This window comes from Cinclus cinclus, chromosome 28, assembly GCF_963662255.1.
Source record: "Cinclus cinclus chromosome 28, bCinCin1.1, whole genome shotgun sequence".
Taxonomy (NCBI): domain Eukaryota; kingdom Metazoa; phylum Chordata; class Aves; order Passeriformes; family Cinclidae; genus Cinclus; species Cinclus cinclus.
Window position 1 is genome coordinate 1,594,331 of NC_085073.1, and position 22,406 is coordinate 1,616,736.

Genomic DNA, 22,406 nt, shown 5'->3' on the forward strand with positions numbered 1-22,406 from the left:
ACAGCCTGAAGTTACCCTAGATTATTATAATGCTAAAAACCATCCCCTCAGGGAAATTTGTATGTGTAAATGAGGGTGTAATGAGCTGGATTAAGACATCAGATGCACATTAAGAATAATGGAAGTGTGAGTGACCAGTCACCCGTTTCTGTGTCATTTTTCTGTGCTACCTTTTTGTATACAAGCCTGGGCTTGTTTCCCAGGTATGCCAATGTTGTGAGAGGCCTGGCACCTTGTTCTGCAGAATGGTGATAAAACCCAGTATCCTGGCTCGGCATGTGGGTTGGCTCTTGCACACGGGGTGACAGAACCCTGCTTTAGGGACACCAGCAGTGTCAGGCAATGAAGGAGAAACTCATCAAACTGCCAGTGCTTATGAGCTTTTTATACATTGCAGGTTTGAATGTGATTCCAAAGGGTGTTTCTTTATTTTTAATCTGAGTGTTTAAGAACATTTTCCATTTATATTCAGAGGATGCAATGTTTAATAGAAAAATAGTATTTTAATTGAAAGAGAAATGAATATGTTGCCCTGTCATACCAGAATGACAAAAGTGCAACAAGAAAGGCGTTTTTCAGCAGGCAGGAAGCCGAGGAAACAGGTTTGCAGGCTCCAAATCACATCCATGTGGGCTCTGTGGTATCTGCTCTGTGGCTCACAGGAGCAGGTGTGACGTATCTGGGGAGCCTTGGGAGGTAGGACATGCTTGTAGGGTTTTGAACAACATAGAAGGGGGCACATCAAGGAAAAGCTCTTTCAGAAACATTTCTGAAATAAATACTGTGATAGAAGTGTGTGTGTTAAGTCAGTTCACAGCGGTAAACGAGCTCTTGGGACAGCCTGGCCTGATCTGTGTTGTTTAGCTTTGCCAAAAGTTCCTAGTTTAGAGTTGTCATCTATGCTATGAAGCCAAACAATTTCGCAAAGGTTTTCTATCACATTTTTCTCAAAAGTTAAGCTGATGTTAGAGTTAACAGGGAAATAAAGTTAACACTTCTGAAAAACCCAAGAAGTTACAGAGAACACAATCAAACCTCAAGTGTTTTTTCTTAAAATATTCCTGAAAATTATTTCACAATTATTTTTGGCTGTTCAAGTTGATGTCTCTAAAACCATTTTGCTCCAAGTGTTCACTCATCTTTGGACATTGTACTTAATATCTTCTCTGGGTTATGGCTTTGAAAATGTCTGAGTGCAAGAATTGTCAAATTTTTCATGTGGCCTGGAAGAAGATCATGCACATGATCACAGTGTGGTCATTCAGAGTTGTCTTTACTGGAGTTTTTTCCAGTGTCTACATCTATCCCAAAGTACTTAAAACAGAGTGCGAATACTTACTCCTCACTCTTAGGCTGTGACGGGTCTGTTTGTCCATGGGACAAGCCAAGCATCTGAAGTTACTCAGCAGTTACTGTTCTTTGCTGGGGCTGGAAATGTGGCATGAATAGAAGTTTAGCAGCAGCTAATCCTGAGAAATGCACAGAGAAGGGATGCTAAGGGTGGAGAAAGTAGTGTGAGCTATAACCTATTCAGAAATATTCTGCTATATTGAAAGCATCTAAAGCATTACATCATGGAGATACTCATGTCCACTTGTGACAAAAAGTTTAAAATCTCTCAGGCCTAACTACAGCTTTGTAGTTGATATAAACATCATCAAAGAAACAATTACAATTAAATTTGTATTTGCAATGCACAAAGATTCTAGGAGAGTGTTGAATTGCCTTTTGTTTTGAAATTCTTCTTACCATTGTAAAGATTTGGAATCATGGGATGGTTTGGGTTGGAAGGGATCTTAAAACTCATCTTGTTCCATACCCTTGGGCAGGGACACCTTCCACCATCCCAGGCTGCTCCAAGCCCCATCCACCCTGGCCTTGGACAATCCCAGGGATCCAGGGGCAGCCACAGCTGCTCTGGGCACCCTGTGCCAGGATCTGCCCACCCTCCCAGGGAACAATTCCTTCCCAATATCCCATCCAGCCCTGTCCTCTGGCAGTGGAAGCCATTCCCTGTGTCCTGTCCCTCCCTCCCTTGTCCCCAGTCCCTCTCCAGCTCTCCTGGAGCCCCTTCAGGCCCTGCAAGGGGCTCTCGGCTCTCCCTGGAGCCTTCTCTTCTGCAGGTGAGCACCCCCAGCTCTCCCAGCCTGTCCCCAGAGCAGAGGGGCTCCAGCCCTTGGAGCATCTCCGTGGCCTCCTCTGGACTGGCTCCAGCAGCTCCACGCCCTCCTGATGCTGTTCCCCAGGGCTGGGGGCAGCTCTGCAGGTGGGGTCTCACCTGAGCACGGCAGAAGGGCAGAATCCCCCCCTCCTCTGCTGCCCACACTGGGGGCTTAGTCCAGGACAGGGGGGTTTCTGGGGTCAGTGCCCAAGGCCGGGGCAGGTTGAGCCTCTCACCCACTGTAGAGGAGAAAAATCCCTCTGCAGACACCCTTGTGAGGCCTCCCCTGGCACTTGCTCTGAGATAAGAAAAACTACTTAATTAGAATGACTCATGCTAGAAAAAATGTAAGCGCTTCCTCTTATCTTTTTGGAATATTATTGGTTATGTTTGATTCTTTATAATTGGTTGTCCCAAACAAAGAAAGATAATGTAGTTGGCTAAAATGTGTTAACCCTGTTTTTTCATTATTTTACTTGTGATCGATCCCCCCAAACCCTATAAAATTACATGTGTGATCCCCCATCTTTGGATTTGTAGCCTGACCCCTTCACGGATGATCATAAAGCCCGTGGGAAAAGTCTGAGCTGATCTCCTGGTCTTTTTATGCTGGCTGGAAACTACAGGTTTCTGTGAGAAACCATGAAGCTAAGTGCCTAAAGGCCAGCACTCACAAACCTTGGAACTTTCCCCTGCCCAACAGCAACAGGGCAGGGGGCACAAGAAAAAGTTACAACCCACCAACACCCCAAATCCTTCTCCCCAGGGCTGCTCTTGATCCATTCTCTGGGTTTGTGCTCGGAGTTGCCCTGACCCAGGTGCAGGAATAGTGCTTGGCCATGGTGAACTTCATGAGACTGGCACAGACCCATATCTGCAGCCCTTCTGTGCAGAGGTTCTAACTTTGCCAGCTGTGCCTTTTGAGCATTACCTGCTGGACACTGGGGAGGTTGAGTGCCGGCCAGGTACTCAAGAAGAAGCTTTTGCTTAACAAAGCAAAGCTGTTAGCAAAGGCATTGCTTCAATGTTGGGTTAGAGGTGCAAATGTCAGCAATAAATTTAATCCACCACTGCCAGCTGCTCTAATAATTCCTCTGATGAGAAGGCATAGAACAAACTGGGGAAGATTTCATACAAACAAACTGCCAGCAATAGTATGAAGGATTTTTAACTTAAATGCTATTAAGGATGTCTTCCTAAATAGCTAAGAATTGGGCTACTAAGCCACTTTTCTTCATTCACAAGCTTCTAAAAATAGAGGAAAGAAGCAGCAAACTTGTGAAAGAAAAGGTGACAAAACTGAAGCAGACAACTGTCTCTGAAAGTGTACCTTGAGGCCTTCTGGGTGTGCATGCTGTTTGACATGACTGAGTAGGAGAAGTTGACGCTCCTTGCAGGACAAATTGTTGTGTGAGGCTTTTGATTTCAGATATATTAATAATTTTTAATTTTTTTACAACATTATTTTTCAACAATGCTTGATCAAGCTGTTGAACTTTTCCATGCTGGTTTATTTTGTGCATAATCACCTTACTCTGAATTTTCAAATATATATTTATGGACTTTCATGTAGGGTTTTGTATAAATAATGGGGTTTTTTTGTTTTGTTTTGTGTTGGTTTTTTTTTTGTTGTTGTTGTTGTTTTTTGGGGGTTTTTTTGGTTGTGTTTTTTTTTTTTCTATGTGCAAATACTGTTTTCAATGCTGGGACAGATTATGGCACATTTAAATTACTTGCATTGCTATTATTTTGTGAATTCCTGAAAATGTTACTTTGCTTTTACTTATGAAATCATACATTAAGATTGAAAATCTAAATTAAATCTTCATTTCCAATGAGATCAGGATTTGTTCTTTCAGTTCTTCCTATAAGCAGGGGCAGATAAAAAGGGAAAAAAAATGCCAAATGGAAGTATTATTAATGCCTGGGAAATGCCCATAACACAGGCAGGTGATTGACTGGCACCAGGAAGGGATGATAATCTTCAAGAGAACATACCTGAGTGCACAATGGACTCAAAAAAATCTGCTATAAGAAATTATTTGCTAAATGATTGCTACTTCCCATAAGCTTTAAAATTAAGACATGTCTGTCGTGGTGACAAACCTTGTCAATGTATGTGAATGAACTGTGCACCAGTTAAATTTCTCTGTGGGGTTTTCAATTGGCTCTTTCAAGAACCCTTTGCAGATTCAATGGATGTTGCTTCTCCTTCATGTCTTGAATTGCCCTGTAATGTGGCTGGGAGCTTTTAAAGCCACTGTAACTCAAAAGGGTGGCAACATTTTATTAAGGAATAAGTATGTACACCTTGAGAAAATACATTCTGGTGAGAAATTCCTGCTGTTAGTTATGGTTAGTTATCCTGCAGGATGTGCTTTGTGTCTCAGATTGGAAATGGTGAAGGTTAAAATATCCAACTTCCCTGTGAGCTCTGAGTGCAGCTGCAATGGATTTGTGTTTAGTATTCAGAGAGTAATGCCAGAATCCTACATCCAGATAAAAGATGTGACAGGACGTGGGGAAAAAACTCCTCTTGCACACAGCTGTCGAACTGCAGCAGGTGAGTGATGGGGAAAATGCAAGTAAAAACAGAAATATCCATGGAGACCCCCAAAGAGTCAGTCTCAGTGACAGAGGTGATATATGCAGCTCTTGGTGTGCATTTGAGGTAGAATTTCTTGTATGATTACTGCAGTTAAGAAGATTACCAGGCAGCTGTAAAATCCTGCATGCGCTCAGTTGTCTGAGATCATTAACATTTTTAGAAAGGAGCTCTGAAATCGGCTCTTCATTCTCCTGACGTTCATCCCAAGGAAGCTCTGCCACCAAGGTCAGGTAGAAGAGTTGATTTGTTGGGGGTGTGTGCATTTTGGTGATAAAAGAGCAAATATAATTTCTTACTTGGCTATTTATGTAATCAAAATTCCCACAAAAATGGATACATACCTGGTAGTTTGTTGACCTGTGACCAAGCAGCCTGGTAATTAATTTCAAAGCGCTGCAAACCCCAAGGCAGAGTTCCAAGAATGGGCAAATATCCAGAGAAGTAACAAGGTTTGGTTAAAGGGAAAGTGTGTTTGTCTGGTTTTTTACTTCAAACATATCACTTTAATCATCTCCAGAGACAGTGGGATTTTTTGTAAACAAGGATTTTAAAGAAGGGTTCAGGGAAACCTGAAAGCCCCTTGCAGGGCCTGAAGGGGCTCCAGGAGAGCTGGAGAGGGACTGGGGACAAGGGAGGGAGGGACAGGACACAGGGAATGGCTGCCACTGCCACAGGGCAGGGCTGGATGGGATATTGGGAAGGAATTGTTCCCTGGGAGGGTGGGCAGGTCCTGGCACAGGGTGCTCAGAGCAGCTGTGGCTGCCCCTGGATCCCTGGCAGTGTCCAAGGCCAGGGTGGATGGGGCTTGGAGCAACTTGGTCTGTTGGAAGGTGTCCCTGCCCAGGGGTGTGGAATAAGATGAGTTTTAAGATCCCTTCCAACCCCAACCATTCTGGGATTCTATGATTCTATGGATTTTTCAGAACTGTATTTCCAGCCCTAGGCACTCCCACTTGACTTCCACAAAGCTCATGTTGCTTTTCAGAACACTTACAGTTGTTATTTATAGAAAAGCTTTTAAGGGAAGTCTCAGATGCTGTACTGTTGGCTCATTCCAGAGAATCTAAAGCTCAGCTGATCAGCTCCTCACATTTTCTTACTTCAGGTAAAGCAAGATTTCAGAATTATTTAAACAGTTTTAAAACATGTTTTTAATTCTTTGCCTGCTGATGTTTTCTGTTAAAAATCTGACTGCAATATATTGACTTTTGTGATGGGTTTTCTTTCTCATATCTTGCATTAACAGATGAACCTGGACTGCAAGATCCCTGTTAGGAAGGTAAGTTGGATGCCTGAGAGACTGTAAGCTGCCAGGAAGTCCTAACTGTAGAAGAGATTCTCCCCTGTGAGGGTGAGGAGGCCCTGGCACAGGGTGCCCAGAGCAGCTGTGGCTGCCCCTGGATCTCTGGACGTGTTCCAGGCGAGTTTGCGCAGGGCTTGGAGCAGCCTGGGATAGTGGAAGGTGTCCCTGTCCATGGCAGGGGGTGGGATGGGATGGGATGGGTTTTAAGATCCCTCCTAACCCAAACCATCCTGGGATTCAGTGAATCTGTAATGAAATGATGCTCAGGTAGAGAAGTGCAGTTAATACCTGTTTGGTGAATGTTCCTGAGGGTGGGATACTGAAGATTCTCACTTCAATTAACACTTTTAAACTACTGAGAGAAGTAGACATTTCATTTATTATTGTACTTCTGTCATTAGTAATATCAGAAATTGTGTTGATGTTGCTCAGATTTCAGTAAAGGGATTCATTAAAGTGAGAGGAGCATAGAACCATAGAAAATCCTGAGTGGGAAGGAATCCACAGGGATCATCAGTGCAGCCCCTGTCCCTGCCCAGACACCCCAACAATCCCACCCTGAGCATCCCTGAGAGCGGTGTCCAAACGCTCCTGGAGCTCTGGCAGCCTTGGGGCCGGGACCATTCCCTGGGGAGCCTGGGCAGTGCCCAGCACCCTCGGGGGAAAGAAGAACCTTTCCCTGAGCTCCAGCCAAACCCTGACATGAGGGTCCTGGTTAATTTGGTTCTCCACACTGACAGTGAGAGGTTGGGGTGTCCTACCAAATGAGCATCCCACTGGCTATAAATTAAATGCTTCATGTCCTCAGTGTTTCTCTGTGCCATTGACTCTTCTATCCCATTTTTTATTGCTTTTGTGGAAAACCACAGAATTTATTGTAGCACATAGTACAGTTCATGACTCAAGCCCTCTCCCATCCTGTTTGCTCAGTTGTTCTTGGTTTGATACACAGCAAGAAAGGTCATTTACATGTAATTAGTTTCTTTTCATTAACAGTTGCAATTTTCTTGACTGTGCAATGAGAGCACTGACTTTGTTGATCAATATCAAATAACCAAACATTAAAATCCTACAGTTGCTCATGTTAAATATGATAGAAGGGAACCCAGTTTGAGATTAAATTAAAATTGCAGTGGCCAGTCTTGCCTGTAACCTCTGTGGCTCAGGACAGAAGGTTGATGAAGAAGGCTTCAGCTTGGACACCAATTTCTTGGTTTCGTATTTTCAAAGGGGCTGGCTACTGTAGCTTTAGGTAAGGTTTTGCAATATAAGCTTAATTTCTGAGTATGGTGTGGTGGTGAACTTCTAAATAACTTAAATTTCCATCTTCCATAGTATGTGGGAAGAACTGCAGATTTCTGTGTATTTCCTCCATATAGCTGCCTTCACTTCTGTCGGGTTGTTACCATTTTATCTCCTTCTTCTGGCATGGTTTCAAAATAATGGTTTTGAATGGAAAAACCATAATCAGGGAACTTGAACTCTCAAAAGAAGACATTTGTTGCACACAGTAAAAAGGAGACAGGTAGAAGAGCAGAAGGTGAAGGAGATGGAAAAAATTATGAACAAGAGATGCTGCATAGCAATCATATTGCATGTATGAAATAATGCTCATATGATTGCAATTTTTACCTGTAGTAAGTCCTGGGTTAGATTGATACCTTGCATTTTAAATAGTCCATTGCAGGTAGTTTTGTTGTACTATAATTCTCCAAAATTGTACAACCTCTATGGGACAGGGGAGCCAGGTGGGGGTCAGTCTCTTTCCCAGGTACCAAATGACAGGATGAGAGGAAATGGCCTCAAATTGCAGCAGGGGAGGTCTGGGTTGGATATAGGGGAAAACTTCTTCATGGAAATGGTGGTCAAGCACTGGCACAGGCTGCCCAGGGCAGTGGTGGAGTCACCATCCCTGGAAGTGTTCAAAGAGCGTGTGGTGCTTGGGGACAGGGGTTGGTGGTGAACATGGAGGTGGTGCTGGGCTGATGGTTGGACTTGATGATCCTGGAGGTCTTTTCCCACCTTAATGATTCTGTGATTCCATAATCACTACAGAAATTGCACTGTTGTGTAAGAGTTGAGTTGCCTGTAGCAACAATTCCTTTCCTTCTGTTATGTTTCCTTCCCTCCCACTCCTTGCTCTAGAAGAAGCTCTTCCCACAGCAAAATATATAGAGATATATTAAAGAAAAAAAAATCCTACACACACTCTGGTATCATGTGTATGCTTTAAACAGTCAATCACTTTAGATTTCTGCCCTTTGGCCTGAAGTGGCTGAAGCTGACAGGTTTTGTTGTGTGGGTTTAGGGTTTTCCCCCACCCTTTGGAGCAGGGTTCCTGGGCTCCAGGGCTGCTGTTTGAGAGCAGCAGTGCACAGTGTGGTACAGACATGGAGACATTTCCATCTCCATGGTTTTGAACAAAGCTGACCGAGCTGTAACTCGGCTTTGGTGCTGTCATATTGGTACCTAGAAAAAGAGTGCAGTGAGAGAACCAGAGCTGGACACTTTGTTTTTTGGATATGACACCACCAGACAGCAAGAGAATTGCCACAGGCTTTAGCTTTATGCATCTGTTGAAGGCTGAGAGCTGGGGCTGTTCAGCCTGGGGAGGAAAAGGCTCTGGGGAGACCTGAGAGCCCCTTGCAGGGCCTGAAGGGTCTCCAAGAGAGCTGGAGAGGGACTGGGGACAAGGGATGGAGGGACAGGACACAGGGAATGGCTTCCACTGCCAGAGGGCAGGGCTGGATGGGATATTGGGAAGGTATTCTTGGCTCCCTGGTTGCCCAGGGCTGTGGGTGTCCCATCCCTGGAAGTGCTCAAGGCAGGACACGGCTTAGAGCAATGTGGTCCAGTGGAAGGTGTCCCTGCCAATGACAGGGGGTGGGACTGGATAATCTTTAAGGTCCCTCCCAACTGAAACCATTGGGTAATACTGTGATTCGTCATTTAAAGTTCTTTTCAAATCACACTTCACATTCCTTCAGGCTTTTTGGAGTATTTTTAATGGCTTTTTAGAACATACTGAAAAACATTGTTTCTGCATTGTTTATTGTGAAATGAGGCTGTTTCTTCTTTAAGTACATTTCTGGGGGATGCAAAAAAAGTTCTGTTTAGATATTCTGAGATAAGGGTCATAGGCCATACAAAAATATATTGGAGAGGGATTTATTTCAAAGTTTCTACAGATGTTTACATAGATGCATTGTTTTACAGAATCAGAATCCCAGAATGGCTGTGCTGGAAGGGATCTTAAAGCTCATCCAGTTCCGCCCCCTGGGCAGGAACACCTTCCACCATTCCATAATGCTCCAAGCCCTGTCCAGCCTGGCCTTGGAAACTCCCAGGGATCCAGGGGCAGCCACAGCTGCTCTGGGCACCCTGTGCCAAGACCTGCCCATCCTCATAACCAAAAATATTTCTTCAATATCAGCCCATCAAAAACCACCCTCAATCAGTTTTCCCCCTTGTCCCATCACTATACGACCACCGTATGAACTAACCCAGTGCAGCACGTTCTGAGTTCTGCTGGAGCTGGTGCTGTCCCCCTGTGTTCACCTGGAGAAGAGAAGGTTCCAGGGAGACCTGAGAGCCCCTTGCAGGGCCTGAAGGGGCTCCAGGAGAGCTGGAGAGGGACTGGGGACAAGGGATGGAGGGACAGGACACAGGGAATGGCTGCCACTGCCAGAGGGCAGGGATGGATGGGATATTGGGAAGGAATTGTTCCCTGGGAGGGTTGTGAGGCCCTGGCACAGGGTGCCCAGAGCAGCCGTGGCTGCCCCTGGATCCCTGGAAGTGTCCAAGGCCAGGTTAGATGGGGTTTGGATCAGCCTGGGACAGTGGAAGCTGTCCCTGCCCATGGCAGGGGTTTAGAAAGGGATGCTATTCAAGATCTCTTCCAACACCAACCATTCTGGGATTCCCTGATGCGATATTTCTGTGTGGAAATAGAAATCTTTGCTGTGATAAAGCATGTTTTAACTCAGTGATGTTCCCTTTAAATGCTGGAGATTGGACGTCAAAGACATGTCTCCTCTTATGACTAATTGCCACTTTCTGGTTCCCTTTTTGAATGTTTGAAATGCAGCGCAGACTCTTCAGGCTGGAAGGTACATTTCTGGTGAATCCAATGGTATTGTCCAAGAGGAACAAAATGGGTTGGGTCAGCAAAAGAGAGCCTGTGGGTCTGGGATTGCTAATGCCCAGATCTTGCTGAGATGACAGCTGGTTTATTTTGTACAGAATGTGTGCTGTTCCTGATGAATTTTGTTGCCCATCTCTCCACCTCCAAACTCTGCTCCTTTGGATAACCTTGATTTTGCCAGGAATGGCTCTGCTCAGTAATTTGCTCTGTAGGATGTTGAGCCTCATTCTCCCAGGCCCAAATGCAAGGTGTCAGGAGAAAGACTGGCAAGTAGGCAAAGCCTCAGCCTAGAAGGTGAGACAAACATTCCCATACTATTGCCCATTTATTCAGTGACTAGGGAAGGACTGCACAGTTCCGATGCTTTGGCTCTGTAGCCTTTGGAGGGATCCGGGCATGGCGTGGTCTTTGCTGCACCAGAGAAGGGAGAAGGCAGTACTGAGGTTCTGTGTGTTAAAGGCTGAGCCTCTGTCTGGGTGCCGTGCACCAGGATGTAAAGGGGACACCAGCTCAAGCACATGCATGTGGGGATCTCTGCTGGCTGTGCAGCAGGACAAGGGAAGGCCATTTATTACATCTGAGGGAGAGGTTCCCTGTGTGTGACACCGAGTTCCTCAGCCCATAGCCATGTCTGTAACAACAGCAGGATGTGGCAAAACCCAGAAGTACAAAATATTTCTGTTTGTTGCAGAGAGCCTTGTGCAGATCCTAGGAGTGCAGCACAGAGCTGTAAGGATGAACTCATGTTTATTCTCCAGCCTGAACAGACCTGGTTTCGAAGGATCCATCCCTACAAATACAGGGAGTGCTCCTGGGGAAATTTACCCCCAAAATTCTAAAAACACTCTGGCTTGAATGGCTTGGGGAAGTTGTTTGTGAATCAAAAAGTATAACCAGGACCTGAAAGTATCAGCTAGTTTGGATTAGTTTTCTTCTGCAGTACTTTTGCCCTTGAATTGCCAATGCTTCTGAAGGTTTAAACACCATTTTATTATTTTTTTAAGTACACCCTAAAAGATCCCAAGACCCCTGAATGAAGTCTGGTGTTTGCCCACAGCTGCATTTTCTTCTTTTTCACCGTTTTGCTCAGAATACTGGAAATGCTGAACGTTAGTGCAGAACTTGTGTGTGGTTTTCTGGCTGGGATGATGAACTGCAGAGGCGGTTATTCCATCCTGACTCGTGGATGCTGCAGAATACAGATAAGCTGCTTCTCTTCCACAGTGGTACTCATTTTAAGGTCTCTCTGCCATTGCCTGTCCCAACCCATGATGCCTCTGGATTATCACCCCCAGGGGAAAAGCAAAGAGTGTCCATGCTCCCGGATCAACCTCCTCTGAGGTTCACAGACCCGATTCTGAGACAAGATTACACTTGGGAATCCCTGGTCCCAGCTCTTCCTCTCCTGAGACTCAACCTCCCTGGAGAGCTGTTGCCACCACAGACACCCACTCCACTGTCACTGCTGTGGCCAGGCCAGCAGTGGTTACAGCAACTGCCCCTCTTTTCTGGAGATACTGATTCCCCCACAGTGCCATGGGGGACAGGATCTGGTGAGCTCCCTTCTAGTGAGGGTGTGTAACTGTGCCCTCAAAGGGCAGAAGTTGCTCTAAGTGTTGTCAAATAATGAGTCATTTCTGATGGAGGTTTGAGGGCGCAGGCGGCGCCAGCTCAGGGACCGCCCAGATGCTGCATCACAGCCTTACCAGCACAGAAATCAGGAAATTGGGCCCCAGCTCTGTCTGGGAGTTACCCTTCAATGTAGTGCTTGGCTCTGTGTAGGAAAGAGACTCTCCAGGAGTTCAGGAATCCAAGTCCAGGCTCAGCTGTGAGCATCCCCTGACATCACTGCCCCTGGCCCCACATGGCCACAGCTGAGGTAAGAGCAAGGTGCAAGGGGTGCTGAGGGCAGACAAGGTGTTGGAGGGACAGGCACAGTGCTGAGCGTGGTGGGCAGTGGGGGAGTGTCTGAGTGTCACCCGTGTTCCAGCAGAGGAGCTGTACCTGCCCTTTGTCCGAGTGACACCCAGTGCAGCGGGGGGAGGGCACAGCTGTCAGCTCCATCGCACCCAGAGGTGCAGCCTCCTCAGGCAGGCGCTGTCCCCTCCTGTCACAGAGCTCTCAGGTCTGGCACCTCCTCAGCTGGAGTAACTCTGTGCACTGGGAATAAGCTTGAGCTCTCCAGTACAGGCTTGGGAGAGCTCTACCAGCCCCACTATGATTCTGCGCTTCTCAACCTCATGGCAATTACTCTGGTTTACCAATTCATTAAAGTACAGAACAGCCCCAAAACAAAGAAGGGGGCAAATATCTCCTCTCAGGCTTTCTGCCAACACCTCTGCTTGTGGGAACATTCATTCCAGTGATAGGAAACTCATGGATCAAGCAGCTCCAGGAACAAAGAGCTGCTTTAGGACAAGGCATGTGAGTGTCACCAGGAGGGAGGTGATTCACTGCTGTCCCCGCTGGTGCCTGGGTGTGGCACTGGCAAGTGCCCAGGCTCTGCCGGTGGCAGGTGTCCATGTGGGGTGTGTGTCCATCACCCTGAGCCCCATGCCCATCTGGGCAGAGGAGAAGCTCTTCCCTTTGGTGCTCAAGTGGAGAATCTGTCCCTTCCCAGCACCAACTGCTGTCTGCACACAGGGGCAGGACTGACCAAACAGTTGCTCCTTTTCACCTGAAATTTCTGTGCTGGAGCAGCAGAAAATGAAGGACAGTTGTCAGAGCTGCCACCAGCCATCCTGGCTCAGCCCGTACGTTTGCTCCTTGGGCCAGGATGTACAATGGCAGGGGTATGGAGCAGACCCTGTTCTAAAGTTCTGTGCTCATGAGGTCCTCACTATCCTGGAAGCGATCTGAGCTGCACCCAGTCACACCAGCCTTTGGCTGTGCCAGATGGGGAAGCCACACAGTGGCTGCCTTTGCTGCCCCAACTTCACCAAGACAGTGTAAGTGCCCTGGATGGGCTGCAAGGCGAGGGGATGGCAGTGCTGGGTAACGATGGCTTCTGGTAGAGACAAAACTGCTGCCTTCTGGTACAACCTTGTAGCAGCTGCAATTGTCCCTGTTTTGTTGTTGTGGATATGGGCTGGCATAATCAGATAGTCCTTGGATCTGCACCGCCGTAGACACAAGTTTACCACCAATGGTGCAGAGCAGTGATTGTGATTCACCTTCCAAAGGAGCAAAGTCATCTCTCCTCCAAGGACCTCATCCCACAGTGTGGGCAGCAGGGGAGGGGGGGATTCTGCTCTGCTCTGCTCTGATTAGACCCCACCTTCAGAGCTGCCTCCAGCTCTGACACCCCCAACATCAGGAGGACATGGAGCTGCTGGAGGGAGTCCAGAGGAGACCACAAAGGTGGTCCAAGGGCTGGAGCTTTTCTCCTCTGGAGCCAGGCTGGGAGAGCTGGGGGCACTCACCTGGAGAAGAGAAGGCTTCAGGGAGACCTGAGAGCCCCTTGCAGGGCCTGAAGGGGCTCCAGGAGAGCTGGAGAGGGACTGGGGACAAGGGATGGAGGGACAGGACACAGGGAATGGCTGCCACTGCCAGAGGGCAGGGATGGATGGGATATTGGGAAGGAATTGTTCCCTGGGAGGGTTGTGAGGCCCTGGCACAGGGTGCCCAGAGCAGCTGTAGCTGCCTCTGGATCCCTGGAAGTGTCCAAGGCCAGGGCAGATGGGGCTTGGAGCAGCCTGGGATAGTGGAAGGTGTCCCTGCCTGTGGCAAGGAGTTGAATGAGATGGGTTTTAAGGTACCTCCCAAAGCGTACCATTCCCTGATTCTAGGATTCTCCCAAGGAGGTGACAATGGGGATGAAGGACTCTAGGAGGAAAAGACACACAGTTTTAAATTGCAAAGCTGTCATATGCATCCCAGCATGACCAGTTGGTGTCAAGGGCAGCACAGGGATATTGTGCAATCATCCCACAGCCAGTGCATGTGACAGTCCCACCTCAACCCAGTCTTGCCTGTCTGTGTCCCAGCTGCCAGGCAGCCCCCGCTTCACCCCTGCTGCATCCCACATCAGTGGGACCATGGCTGCTGCCTCTCAGGGCCCTCTGGTGACTCAGAGCTCCTGAAAGAGGAGGTGAAAAAGCAAAAAGTAATGCAGTAAAACCACATTACTCCCACACAGCCGTGGTGCCAGGCTCCTGCTGTGCCAGCAGAGCTGGTGGGAGCTGGGGCCCCTCTTTGGTGGCAGAGGCAGAGAGGAGTGCTGGGTCCTGCTCCCATCTGTGTGTGGGACCGCAGTGTCGCCAGGACACAGCTGCCACAAGCAGAGTTTGTAGCCTTTTCCTCCATCCTGTGGTGTGAGGCTGTGTGAGGGACAGGAGCTGCACTGCCCAGGGGAGTCTGTGGGACAGCAGCGGTGGCCTGGGACAAGTCAGCTCAGCACTGTCCCTCCACAGCCCCTTTGGTTTCTTCTGCAGGTGGCAGCAGGAGAGGACAGGCAGTCCCTGATGCGCTGACGCTGGCCATGCCTGGGGTGAGCGGGGCACCAGCAATGCCAGCTGACACCGGGGGGACACCTGGTGTGCTCCCAGGACTGAAGTGGGGTGGAGGAGGGCTCGTGCCCCTGCTCCCCAGCCAGGGTTTCATATGGTCCTTGAGGCTGGCCCTGGTGCTTGTGGGAAGCAGAGGGGTCCAGCTCTTGCTGTACCTACTGATGCTGCTCTCTCCTTGCAGAAGCACTGGCCCCCCGGGACGCAGTGTGTCACCAAGCATGACCACAACAAGCCCAAGCCCCGGGAGCTGGCCTTCCGCAAGGGTGACATGGTCACCATCATCGAAGCTGTGGAGGTGAGACCTGTGGATGCTCAGGTACACGCTGTTGCACTGAGAGGGCGTGGCCAGAATGGGACTCCAGTGCCATCAGCTTAGCTGCCAGAGCCAATCCCTCCTTCCTTCCTTCCTTCCTTCCTTCCTTCCTTCCTTCCTTCCTTCCTTCCTTCCTTCCTTCCTTCCTTCCTTCCTTCCTTCCTTCCTTCCTTCCTTCCTTCCTTCCTTCCTTCCTTCCTTCCTTCCTTCCTTCCTTCCTTCCTTCCTTCCTTCCCTCCCTCCCTCCCTCCCTCCCTCCCTTGCTCTGAGACCCTCTTGTTCCCCAGGGCAAAGGCTGGTACCGTGCTAGGCACAACGAGACGGGGCAGGAGGGGCTGCTGGCGGCCAGTGCCCTGCGGGAGCGTGGGGCCATCCGCGCCGACCCCAAACTCAGCCTGATGCCGTGAGTACAGCGGGGATGACCCAGGGGACCCAGCTGAGCCCCTGGGAGCTGCAACAGCAGATAAGTCCAGTGTGTTTCCCCTCATCCATGTTTTGGGTGAGCAGCTGGGGACAGAGCATCCTCTAGCAATGCCCTAGCAATGGAGGGATTTCCTGGGGCTAGTAGCTGGCTTTAAGGACCCCTCAGCTTGGAGAGGGGTTTCATGCAGTAGGGTCTGTGTAGCTTTGGCAGGGGCCCTGCTTTCCCCATCTCACTGCTGCCCGTGGGGGAAGCCCCTTGGCTCAGCCCCCTCTCCAATGCCCCTCTCCTCAGCTGGTTCCACGGGAAGATCTCAGGGGTGGAGGCAGTGCAGGAGCTGCAGCCCCCTGAGGATGGGCTGTTCCTGGTGCGTGAGTCTGTCCGGCACCCCGGTGATTACGTGCTGTGCGTGAGCTTTGGCAAGGAGGTGATCCACTACCGCGTGGTGCACGAGGAGAACACGCTCAGCATCGACAGCCAGCAGTACTTCTCCAACCTCATTGACATGATTGAGGTAAGACCCCCGGGCAGAGAGTCCCACCAGTGCCAGAGAAGGGCAAGGACCTCATGGGCTCAAATGGAGGCAGGTCCTTGTCCTGTTCTGTGTGGTTTTCATTGGTGCTTTTTATGTGGTGTAATTCTCTATGCCCTTCAAAGGCTCGTCATTCCCACTCAGTTTGGGGTGCAGTGGGCGGATCTGGGATATCCCAAGGATGTCTCTGCAAACCAACTGTGCCAGCTGCAGTCCCAGTCCCTGTCCCTGGCAAAGGACCACATTACCTCTATCCCTGCTTATTCAGTGCTTCACATAGCAGGAAGACCCTGGTGGCCTCTGCTTCCCATGGACTTTGAGGCATTTTGCTGTGTTTCCCTCCACTCAAAGACCACTCTCACCTGCTGGCCCCACAGGGTTCCCAGGCTGTTGTGTGAACTCTTGCCCTTCCAGTGAGCTTTTCCTGGTGGTCCATACCTCGCCCTGTCTCCTCTCCTGGGAGTTGCACTCTCATGTTTTCCTTTCAGACACAATTTTTGGGTGGCTCCTTTCCCTTCTCAGCTGCTCCAGCCTCACTTTAGACTTAAGACTCCAAAGGTTGTCCTGTCCAATCCCATCCTGTCCCATCCTGTCTGGCTGCTTCCACTCCCATCACCTCTGCAAACTGCCCTCAGCTGCTGCAGCACCTGCAGGGGTTCAACCACACTGATAGCATCCCATATCCCCTGTGCTCCATCGTGGTGTTCCTCTGGCTGTGCCCAGGAGCAAGGCTGAGACATGGGCTGCCCTCGAGCGTGGTGATGATGCGGTCTCATGGAACATCCTAAAGCTGTTCCCTGGACTCACACCCTGAGTCTGAGGGTAAGAGCTGGCATCACCTCCATCTGTTCCTCCCTTGGCAGCATTACATGAAGGAGCAGGGAGCCATCTGCACCAAGCTGGTGAAGCCCAAGCCAAAATCTGGGATGAAGTCAGCTGAGGAGGAGTTGGCCAAAGGTAGGGGATGGTGGGAGGGGGTTGTGGTCTGCATTTTAGGGGCAAGGCCCCTCTGGTGGCCCATGCTAACCTGCCTTTGTGCCCATGCCCAGCTGGCTGGTTGCTGAACCTGAAGCACCTCACACTGGGAGACCGCATTGGGCAAGGCGAGTTTGGAGGTAGGTGAGAGGATGGGCTGGATGTTCCCCAGGTGCAGCTTCCCCAATGGGATCCTCCTCCCCATCTCATGGCATGGGGGCTCACCCTGGGGTGCAGGAGGCCAGGTGTGGGGTTCAGCCTGACTCTCCCATGCTCTCTCAGATGTCCTGCAGGGCGAGTACATGGGGCAGAGGGTCGCTGTGAAGAACATCAAGTGCGATGTGACTGCCCAGGCCTTCCTCGCTGAAACAGCTGCCATGACGTGAGTGTTCCATAGAGGTGTGGCCCAACCCTGCCTGTGGCCTGGGATGGGCAAGCATCTCCTTGACTTGGATCCCCTCTATTCCAGGAAGGTCCGGCACAAAAACCTTGTGTGTTTGCTGGGAGTGATTCTGCACAACGGCCTCTACATTGTCATGGAGTTCATGAGCAAGGTGAGAGCACCTGGCTGCTCCTCAGCCAATAGGACCCATCACCACTTAGATTTGGGAACAATATCCCTGTCTAGGGGCTGAGTCATGACAGATTCCAGGCACTGCAGCACCTGCAGGAGGCAAAGTCTCCGGGCAGCCCCATCCTATTGGTCCTGACTCATTTTATCCTCCTCTTTCAGGGCAACCTGGTGAACTTCCTGCGCACACGGGGCCGGGCACTCGTCCCAACCCAGCAGCTCCTCCTGTTTGCCCTGTAAGTCCCTCCCTCTCTTCTGGGTTGGGATCAGGGCTCTGCATCCCATGTGCAGCCCCAGGGGACACCTGGTGACACGGCTCTGTCTCACTCGGTTGTGCCAGGGATGTAGCTCAGGGCATGGATTACCTTGAGTCCAAGAAGTTGGTACACCGGGACCTGGCTGCCCGCAACATCCTCATCTCCGAGGAGAACGTGGCCAAAGTGAGCGACTTCGGCTTGGCCCGGGTCAACCCCAAGGGTGCAGACACCACATTGCTCCCTGTGAAGTGGACAGCACCAGAGGCCCTGAAACACAATGTGAGTGACAGTGAGAGAGAAGGGGCTGGCCAGGGGGTCCTTCCAAAGCATTTCACCCCCTTGGCTTGCCTCTGCTTGCTCCCATTCCCACTGACCCATCCCTGCCCCACAGTGGCCTCTGGCACAGTCAGCCCTGCATCTCCCAAAACTCTGTCTCTGTCCTGAGCAGGCGTGGAGTGGCAGTTGGGGCAGGATGATGGTACTGGGGGGTATTCACACTCTGGGAAGCTGAGGGGGGCAGGGGGCAGTCACTGTCCTCTGTCTTGCCCTCGGGGAGCAGCAGGGACCCAGCACAGCCCTCATCTGGCTTCAGCCTCCCCTTCTCCTGCTGCCACAGAAATTCTCCTCCAAGTCGGATGTGTGGAGCTACGGGATCCTCCTGTGGGAGACCTTTTCATTTGGACGGGCACCCTACCCCAAGCTGGTGAGCACTGTGCCAGGGAACACCTCAGGTTACACCCCACTGGCAGGGTGTAACAGGACAGGGACATCCCACTGCTCCCTGACTAGAGCAGGGAAGGGAGTTGCCAGCTAGCTTCTCCATCCTGGCAGGCCCTGAAGGAGGTGACGGAGCTGCTGGAGCAGGGGTACCGAATGGACCCCCCCGAAGGCTGCCCACCCACCGTCTATGCCCTCATGAAGAGCTGCTGGGAGTTGGAGCCAGGCAAGCGCCCATCCTTCAAGAAACTCACAGAGAAGCTGCAGAAGGAGCTGAAACACCTGAGGGACATTTAACCCCCATTCTGCTACCAGGACCCAGGACCTGAAGCCCCTAGACCGTCCAGGGTTGGGAAGTGGCAGGGCAATAGGGGCCAAGAATAGTATAGCCTGTGGTGCTGCTCTCTCCCTATGGAGATGGGGCAGCAGCCTCCCTCCATTCCAGCATGGTCCTTCCACCCACCACACAGCCTAGAGAAGGTTGCCATGGGATTGATCTCCCCTGACCCACCAGAGTGGGAAGCACAGACCCCAAGGGAGCCATGCCCACACCCCCTGTGCTCAGCCCCAGGAGCAGATGCTGCCTGTGGGGTCCCTTCAAGCTGCAACTCCCAGTGATGGGAGACAGGACTGGACATCTCCACTCACTGGAGGATAAGACCCCACCCTGACTTAGCCCTGCTCCAGCACCCAGCCCCACACGGGGATGCCGGCACAGCCTGCTAAACCACATGGATTTGGGCTTTTTTTATTAAACCAAAGAAATTAGTTCAACAGCATCTTTAAGCCTCTGGGGTGAAATTAGGCCTATCTCTCACTTGGGGCCTGACAAAGCCCAGTGAAAGGCTTTGGGGGGGGGGCCCCCATGCCATCCAGCACCTCTCCCACAAGGGCTCTGTGCAGCAGGGGATTATGCTTTAATCAGAGGCTGTATGGGAATTGCTTTTGTATAGATTACGGGCATGGGGCACATCCCCAGCAGTGGGGAGCCCCCAGCCCTGCAGGCTCCCAAGCAATCTTGAGTCTTGGTGGAGCAGGGATTAGTGGGGGCACGAGGCCACCGCGCGGGTGGGTGTGCACCCGCCACCGCCTCATCTGCCGCCAGTCCTTTGACCCTCAATTGGGTTTTTTCAGCTAATCCTCTTGTGTCTCCTATGTGCTGACTTCCTGCACCCCTGATTCCCCTGCATGTGTGGTTCTAGGTTCCCACAGCATGGGGCTCTCACCAGGGCTTGCACTGGCCCCATGGGTGCTGCCCCAGTTTGGGACCCAGGTAATGGGGATATTTCAGTCTGATGCAGTGTGAGCTGCAATGACTCCTTCTACCTCCCCATCACTCTGATGTGGCAGCATCTGCTGTCCCCCTGTACTGTTGCTGTCCCCTGCAAGCACCTTTGGGTGCAGTGAAATGAAGGTCTTTCCACCCTGGCTGTGGCTTCCCCTCCTAATGCCTTAATCCGCCACTGATCCACGGTGCCCCTGGGGCTGGTTAAACTGACCTTGCAGGCACTGGGACCTGGTGGGCACCCTGGGGCAAGAGCTGCTGCCACCAACCACTATGGCCTCCTTCTTCACGGCCACCCTGAAGAGCTTCCAGGGGGGCAAGGACGAGTCACCCAAGGGGGCCCCCAAGGATGACAAGGCAGCGGCACTGCCCAACGGCATGACCCGCGAGGAGTTTGAGGAGTACCAGCGGCAGCTGCTGGAGGGGAAGTAAGGCTTTGCTGGGGCTGGGCGGGTCACTAGGGTCCCCCAACACACCAGAATCAGGATCCCACCTGCTGTGGGCTTTCCCAAGGGTGGCACAAGACAGGGACAGGGAGGCAGCTGGGCCAAGAGACAGTGCAGGGCCGGTGCCCTTCAGTGTGTCTCCCCCACAGCAAGAGAGGTCCATGGAGGTGCTGGCACAGGGCTGTGAAACCACCTTTGTGCACCACAAGTAACAAGGGGAGCCCTCAGGTGTCAGAGCCGCAGGATGGTTCCAGCCCAGCACCCTTGGAGCCAAGGGATGGGGGGTCAGCACAGGATTGGATTAAGGTCCCACTTCCCTAGGACCAGGTGCTGTGGCAACCCAGTGGCTCAGCACCAGGGAGATGAGAAGCTGCAGGAGGAGTGAGTCCCTGCAATGGGCACCTTCATCAGGCACCTTTGGATCTGAGTGCTGACCTGGGTGGACAGGATGTGGCTTCTCTTCCCAGATCCCCACTTTCACCCTCTTATGGCTCTCAGACCTTCTCCCTCCTGCCCTAGACCAGCTCTGCAGGAAGACCAGGGTGATGTCGGGGTGGTCCTGGGGGGCTCAGCGAGGTAGGGATGATGGTGTGGCACCTGCTGCAGGATCGAGCGGGACAAGATGTTTGCACAGAGGAAGGCAGAACGGGCCACGGTGCGGATGCACCTGCGGGACAAGTACCACCTGGCCCAGGTAAGAACCAGTCTGTCTGCGGACCTGGGGGGCTCCCCTTGACCCTACATCACCCGGAACAGCCCCAGGCCCACGGCTGCCGTGCTCCCCTGGATGGGAGGGATTCCTGAAGAGGGCAGCAGACGGCCACTGTCTCTGTCTGACTCTCTGCCTCCCACTGTCCATCCAGCATCCGAGTCTGGCACTGGACAGTCCTGGTATTCCCCCGTGTCCCCAGCACCCTGGGACCGGCTGTTCTGTGTCCCCCCCGTCCCTCTCTCCACCGTGGCAAGCACCGTGTCTGTCCCCACGCGACCCGCTCTCCCACCCGCGTGTAGGACGAGCGGGACGACGCCCAGGTGCACGTGGCCGGAGGTGCGGTGGAGCTGCCGCAGGACCTGGCAGCCATGGTGCACAGCGAGAAGGAGGAGCAGGAGGAGGAGGATGGCAGCGCCGGGGCCTTCGCCTTCCTGGCGAAGCTGCGGGAGGTGGAGCTGCCGGCGCTGCGGGACCGCGCGCTGGGCGGCGTGGACCAGGTGAAGGAGAAGTGCGCTCTGATGTAGCACCGCTGGCCGCCCCGCGGCAGGTGACACCGGCAGCCCCTGTCCCCGGGAGCCACGGGATGCAGAGGCTCTGTGTGCCTTTACCTGGGGTGCGGGTCCGAATACACGTTAGGCGTGGGTCTTCTTCCCCCAAACCATTCCCAGCTGCTTTCCCAGGGTGTGCAGGGGTGCAGAATGCCTAGGTCCCCTCCAGCCGTTATGGTCAGGTCCCTCTCGTGGTGCTCATGGTGTGAGCCCCCATACGGGGCAGGTCCCTGACACTGTTAACCCCCGCACCAGCCTTGGCGCTTTGCACCATTTGGCTAAATAAATACAGCATTTGCTGGCACCATTCTGGTCGTCCTGCCGTATCCCGCAACTACACAGTCCCTGTCCTGGTTGGTGAGGGGACCCGATGACAGCGCTGGAGCCGGGCTGCCCCATGTTCCGTGAGCCACCAACCACCCCAGGATGCTTGGTCACTGGGTCCGTCTTCCCCCTTCTGCAGCAGCCCCCACTGTGACCCAGTGATCACTTGGGGACAGCGCCGGGAGGGGGCGTGGAACATTTACTCCCGTGCCCGAGCATCCCCTGCCAGTGCGGGCAGCAGGGGTATCCCTTTGCCTGGGCCAGGGTGCCCGGCTGCCTCTTGCCCCGCCAGGGACTCTGTCCTGGGCGCTCGGCAGCAGCCCCGGCTTAAATGCCGCCGCGCCGGAAGGCCGGGGGCTGCTGAGATCACTAATACCTGCCTATTTTAGCGAGGTCTAATCTTCCTGAGTCGCCTGTCCCCGAGGACTAAGCTCGCTGAACCCGTGTGAAATGCAGGGCCAGCGCTGGCCCCAGCGGCTCCTCCCGCCGGAGCCGGAGACGCCGGGAGTCACGCTGTGTGTGCATGAAAGGAAGGACGCGCTGAGCCGTCTCCGTTCTCCCCACGCCGCTGCCATCTGCTC

The 22,406-nt window shown here is 51.8% G+C and overlaps 2 protein-coding genes across 5 annotated transcripts; both read left to right on the forward strand.

Moving 5' to 3' along the window:
- The first annotated feature begins 11,960 nt into the window (after positions 1–11,960).
- Positions 11,961–19,289, forward strand: MATK (megakaryocyte-associated tyrosine kinase). 4 transcript variants are annotated; one of them, XM_062509959.1, is made up of 13 exons: positions 11,961–12,095; positions 14,650–14,705; positions 14,906–15,019; positions 15,325–15,440; positions 15,753–15,972; positions 16,854–16,947; positions 17,040–17,105; positions 17,248–17,347; positions 17,435–17,519; positions 17,699–17,772; positions 17,877–18,072; positions 18,410–18,496; positions 18,625–19,289. In XM_062509959.1, exons 2-13 carry the CDS (start codon positions 14,697–14,699, stop codon positions 18,805–18,807), a joined length of 1,344 nt encoding a protein of 447 aa, XP_062365943.1. In that variant the 5' UTR covers positions 11,961–12,095; positions 14,650–14,696; the 3' UTR covers positions 18,808–19,289. The 4 variants fall into 4 exon arrangements, with proteins under 4 accessions (XP_062365943.1, XP_062365942.1, XP_062365945.1 ...); XM_062509958.1 differs by lacking the exon at positions 14,650–14,705 and having other exon boundaries at positions 11,971–12,095; XM_062509961.1 differs by lacking the exon at positions 14,650–14,705 and having other exon boundaries at positions 11,971–12,095; positions 18,608–18,745.
- A 117-nt stretch (positions 19,290–19,406) lies between these two features.
- On the forward strand, positions 19,407–21,743 carry LOC134054306 (complexin-3-like). Its single transcript, XM_062509962.1, has 3 exons — positions 19,407–20,223; positions 20,848–20,935; positions 21,253–21,743. Exons 1-3 carry the CDS (start codon positions 20,069–20,071, stop codon positions 21,475–21,477), a joined length of 468 nt encoding a protein of 155 aa, XP_062365946.1. The 5' UTR covers positions 19,407–20,068; the 3' UTR covers positions 21,478–21,743.
- Positions 21,744–22,406: the final 663 nt, after the last annotated feature.

Excerpts from the sequence above, each read along its gene's own strand:
- MATK (XM_062509958.1), top strand. Across the intron at positions 17,106-17,247 it reads TGGGCAAGGCGAGTTTGGAG|ATGTCCTGCAGGGCGAGTAC; the intron begins GTAGGTGAGAGG and ends ATGCTCTCTCAG. Across the intron at positions 18,497-18,624 it reads GGGCACCCTACCCCAAGCTG|GCCCTGAAGGAGGTGACGGA; the intron begins GTGAGCACTGTG and ends CCATCCTGGCAG.
- LOC134054306 (XM_062509962.1), top strand. The coding sequence starts at position 20,069 with ATGGCCTCCTTCTTCACGGCCACCCTGAAGAGCTTCCAGGGGGGCAAG. Across the intron at positions 20,224-20,847 it reads CGGCAGCTGCTGGAGGGGAA|GATCGAGCGGGACAAGATGT; the intron begins GTAAGGCTTTGC and ends CACCTGCTGCAG. Across the intron at positions 20,936-21,252 it reads ACAAGTACCACCTGGCCCAG|GACGAGCGGGACGACGCCCA; the intron begins GTAAGAACCAGT and ends ACCCGCGTGTAG.